This window comes from Amphibalanus amphitrite, unplaced genomic scaffold (genome assembly GCF_019059575.1).
Source record: "Amphibalanus amphitrite isolate SeventyFive unplaced genomic scaffold, NRLGWU_Aamphi_draft 000590F_arrow, whole genome shotgun sequence".
Classification (NCBI taxonomy): Eukaryota; Metazoa; Arthropoda; class Thecostraca; order Balanomorpha; family Balanidae; genus Amphibalanus; species Amphibalanus amphitrite.
The window spans coordinates 416,167-421,424 of NW_024882084.1; the positions used below are offsets into that span (position 1 = coordinate 416,167).

At 44.5% G+C, this 5,258-nt stretch overlaps 1 protein-coding gene across 1 annotated transcript; it reads right to left on the reverse strand.

Annotated features, from left to right (window-relative positions):
* Positions 1-802: 802 nt before the first annotated feature.
* Positions 803-4,896, reverse strand: LOC122394412 (golgin subfamily A member 6-like protein 22; the record flags this gene model as incomplete). The annotated part of the gene is made up of 2 exons (XM_043391281.1): positions 803-3,622; positions 4,093-4,896. A coding segment is annotated over one exon (788 nt), but the record flags the coding sequence as incomplete, so codon positions are not given.
* Between the last annotated feature and the right edge of the window lie 362 nt (positions 4,897-5,258).

The following is a 5,258-nucleotide window of genomic DNA, read 5'->3' on the forward strand; positions in this document are numbered from 1 at the left end:
TAGCGGCACTTGAATTTCAAGTACCTGACAGTCATTTTACGACATCGAAAATGTCTCGACTTCTGACAATCATACACGAGGCCGGTTTTGACAAAAACATTAAAATCACACTTTTTCGAGACACCCCAAACATTTGCCTGACTGACCAAATTACGATTTATTCGATTAACCCGCGCGGGGCTGGGGTCTCCAGCCGAACGCGCGGGGCTGGGGGTGGGTAAATTTTACCCCCCCCCCCATTATATCCCGAACTAATTGTCCTATTTGGAAAATTCAAACGCCAATCGAAAGATCTCATCACGAACAACTAAAAACATGTACTTAATTTAAAGTGTGAGCCTTGAGGTCAAGGTCAAGGTCAGGTCAAGGGTACAAATTGCAAGTTTCTACAGTATCGGCGTTGCACCGTAGTTGCCGAAGAACGGACTGAGACTGATTGCCCAAAACGTGTTCTTAGGCTACCAAGACAATATTCGCTGCGTATAATATCATTCAGAGGTTAAGTTCAAGGTCAGGTCAGGTCAGGTCAGGTCACCAAAAACAAAATATAGAAAAGGTCATGTGCGACACATGTTTTATGGGTCATTTTATTCATAGAATTCAATAGGCACTTTCAATAGGTGATATGGACCACATCTGGATGAATTTCAGGTCGAGGTCAGGTCAAAGTCAGGTCAAGTGAGGTCAAATTTTGAAGTTGGTTGTTAAGGCCTAAAAAGGTGTCTCTCTGATGCAGTTTTTCATGGCGAATCGAATGGTGATATTTTTGTTTCCGTACGAGGTCTAGAACTAAAAAAAATCATTTTTTTTTTCAAAAAATTGTGTGTCGTGACGTTATGAAATTTTTAATAACTCCCACATTTTTGACCCAATTCTTTTAAAAATTGGTATGTAGGTGCACATAGACCACATCTCTGACATATACTCCGGTTTCGTCGATACACTTGAAATTTTGGATTTTATCATTATTTTCCCAAAAAAGTCAGTTTTTAGAAAAACTTTTGGCCAAAATCCAAAATTTTCAAAAAACCGAGATAGCCATTTGATAGACAAAGAAGAACTACGTATAACCTTTTTGTTACGTCTTGATTCCTTTAAAAATGAAGATGTTAGCGGCGTTTGAAATTTTGCCGTTTTAGAGGCGAAAATGGCGAACATGACGTCACTAAAACGTCAATTTCTCGAAAATTTACCGACCGATTTCGCTCAAATTTTCAGAGAACGTGTCAAATTGATGTAAGAAAAGGTACTGAAGGTTTGGTGGCGCTGCGCCCCGCTGTTTTTGAGTTATTGCAAAAATTCGCGAGGGTGGGTAAAATTTACCCCCCCAGCCCCGCGCAGGTTAGGTGAACTTTAATTTTGGGCCTTTTTCGTGTTTATGGCAACTCGTGAACCCCATTTGCCTCACTGTGGGGGGGGGGGGTGGTTGCCAGCCCCCCCCCCAGGTAGTCTTTCTGCTCTGCACTCCACATTGTTAGAGTTAGAGGCCTGATTTTTTGTATAGCTTCTCCTCTATCCTTTCTTGATGTCCACTAAAAATTTCAAGTTTCTGTGGTTTTTGTTTCAGAGATATGACCTTGTTTTTCAGGTCATGTCATGACCCAAATGACCGATTCTCAACATCTTGCGTTAACTATGGGCCTTGTCAGCTTTTGACACCCTGATTTCGGCCTTTTTTGCCAGTCTTACCTCCCACCTATCATGGAACATGTTGTTCGACGATTTACAGATGTCAAGGTCAGGGTCAAGGTCAACCTAGGTCATCTAAAATAATTGCGTTTTAGGCAAGCTGAATTTTATTTTCGTGAAGTTTTTTTTTACTGCATTTTTGGTAAAAGCTTCTCAGATCATGATTTCATGTAATATGGACACATACACATTCTGTGAGTCGCTCTGATCTTGTAAATGTGTTTGCGTCACAGTTAACCCGCGCACCGACTGCGCCAACTTCGCACCGACGGGGGGGGCGGATGACCGCCCCCCTGAGATCTCGAGAACGAAGCAAGATAGCGACAAGCGGTAAACGGCATCGGATACACACGGAAAAGTTCTACAATTTTTACTAAGGTCATTTCAGGTCAGGTCAAAGATGACGTCACAGGGGTCGAAAAAGTCAAAATGGCGGCGCTAGATATGGAGAGAGTTTTTCTCGAATAACTTTCGAATTAGTCAAGATAGGAACAAACTAAGGGCATCATCGTGATACTCTCGTCAATCCGCATCGAATGATATATATGTTGACCTCGAAAGGTCAAGGTCAAAGGTTGACCTCAGGTCACGTGACCATGAGGTCATCATGTATATCATTCGATGCGTCTTGACGAGCTGAACACAATGAGACCATCCGCGCGGCTGTATCTTGTTCCTGTACGGAGTTATTGGCAAAAAACTTTGGTGACCTTTGATGACGTCACATGACCTTACAGCTGCCCAACAGCAAAACAGACCTCAAGGTAGTGAAGGTTGATCGTATATGAAGTCATGTATGGTATATGGGGCCATTCCGACCCGTTTTAGTGGTAAAAACAGGGAGTTGATTTTTCCCCCCTTGACTTATAATGGGGAGGTCGCGAAATTGACATGACCTTAGGTCACCGACATCAAAATTCCGAGACATACAAATTGTAGCTACTAATGATCTTAAAACATCCTGCGACTTTTAAAGGCCTCCGACATCTACTGTAGCTCTGGCACGGTGACAAAGTTGCAAAAAAGTGACTTGAGGTTGGGTCATTCAAAGTGACCTGGTGACCTGACCTTGAAAGTTAGGAGGTTCAAACTTGCACACCATGTGTAAAATTGATGAGAGAATAGTCGTATCAAATTTCGCGGCGCTACGCGCCGTGGTTTTCCCGCTATTGGCGAAAAACCTCAAGGGGGCGAATATCCGCCCCCCCCCCCCGTCGGTGCGTGGGTTAAAGCGCATTGTTGAGCGCTGACGTCCCAAGTATGGGACTGTTGTGGTGTGGTGTGTGTTCCATGTCGACACCTTTTTTTAAAACCGCACATTTGTTCTCCGGTGAATTTCAGACAAGTTGGTTAGAAACCTTCAAAAAAGGTACAGTCACTCGATTTTTTCTCAAGTTTGTCTGTCTTGGCAGATAAAGCAATACCAGAGCAGGCCTACGAACACACATATTTGATCAGGATCGGATGATTGGACACTTTTAAAAGGAGATCTTTCGTGCCTCCCGGAAATTCACGGGAGAGCAGATGTGAGATTTAAAAAAAAGTGTCGATGTGTGCTCACATATGTTTCAAGGATGGAACGAAAATAAAGGGCATTATTATTATTATAAACACCCGGTGCACACATCAGTACACACACAGACACACACAGACATGCGAACACATATCATTGACCTTGACCTAACTTGACCTGAAATTACCTCAGCAGCAAAAAAGGAACGAAATGGCGCGGGGGGTGGGAACCCCTCCCCCTCCTGTTGATCTGGTTTGGGAGGGGAACGCACAAAATCATCTAAACATATAGCCAATTTTATACTTTCAGATTCAATCGATAAGTTCAAACTCACGGAGGCTGGTGGCGGGCTTGATCCTGAGGCCGATGATGGTGCTGGTGGCGATGGTGATGGTGGTGGTGATGGTGATGGTGGCGGACCTGAAAGAATAAAAACGTTTTAATTACTAGGTACTTAGAGACCAGAAGGGCCGCAGATAACAAATATGTATAATACAACTGCTAACCACACAACAGACATTACAATTGTTTTGATGCTATATAGGGCATTACATGGTATGAATTGCTCCTTATATTTAGGTACAATTCAGCTGACACCAGGGTCAACGGCCATCACCTACTAGAGACGTCAATCGGATACCAACTTTTTGGTATACCGATACCAAACCGATACCAACTTGGTATTTGGTATTTCAATCGTAATGTGTTTGGTATTTTGTTGGTATCATAAGCCCTCACTAATGTATAAGAGGCTAAGAAACCGGTAAAAAGTTGGTATTTCCCTTTGTTTCCTAAGTTGGTTTGGTTTCGGTATTTTCCCGTGGTTTTGGTTGGTATTTGGTTTGGTATCGGTATTCCGATTTTCCGTAATTGACATCACTATCACCTACCTTCTTCAAGATGCTTCTACTCCTGCTGCAGCTCCACCCGCAGCTCTTTCTTCAGTTCCTTCTTTATCTGCTTCCGTAGACCCTTTTTTAGTTCTTTCTTCAGCTCCTTTCTTATCTGCTTCCGTAGCTCCTTCTCTGACTCGTTTTTCACCTCCTCCCTTAGCTCATTTCTTATCTCCTCTATCAGCTCTTCCTCCAGCTCCTTCCTTTCCTGCCTCTCCAACTCCTTACCCTGCTCCTCCTGCAGCTCTTCACATCTGCTGCTGCACTCCTCCTGCAGCTGATTCTTCTCCTCTCCAGAGCCTGAGTTTGGGTATCTCACTTCCAGCTCTCGTGACTCTCTCTGGTGTCTCTGCTCCAGCTCTTGCCACTGCTTCTGCAGGTCCTGCTGAAGATCTTCCCACTGCTGCTGGTGGGAGAGATCCAACTGCCTTAACTGGTCCTCAGTCGGCATGTTCATGCTTCTGCTGTCTTCCTTGTGCTGCTGATAAAGCTCAATACGCTCCTCATGGTGGCATTTGCTCAGGTTCTGCCACTTCTTATCATGTTCCCGCTCCAGATCCCGACGCTCTTCTTCATGATTTTTGTCCATCCTCACTCTTTCTTCGTTTCTTGAGTTCTCCAGTTCCTGCCATAGCTGCTGATGTTGTAGTTCCAGCTCCTTCCACCGCTGCTGATGTTGCTGTTCAATCTGCCGCCATCTCTGCCCGTGTGGGTGAGGCGGACCCTCTGATGTCTGCTCCTCCTCATCGCAGTGCTGCTCCTCGTCTTCGATCTCTCCGTCGCGGTCACCCTGCGGCGAGTCTGGAACACAGCAGGTCAGACAGAAGTCACACGCTGGGTGGACGGTCGATAGTCGACTAGATTGAAGGGAAAACTATGTAGATCACTATTCCCAATGCAATACTGAGAGACATTCAGACATATTACACCATTTTTTATCAAGGCTTTACATTTCAAAATAAAGTTACTCCTTCAACAGTTGCTATGCATGACGATTCGGAAAAGTTAATAGCACAACAACATGCATCACAGTGCTCAGCCGTATTGGTGTTTTGACAGCGTCTAACGTATGGGGGAGGGGGGTCAGTTGCAGCCCTTCTTGTCTTTTGTCCTGTAATGGAGCTAGAGCTTCGCTAAAAAAGAGCGTCATGCCCGCGACGAGA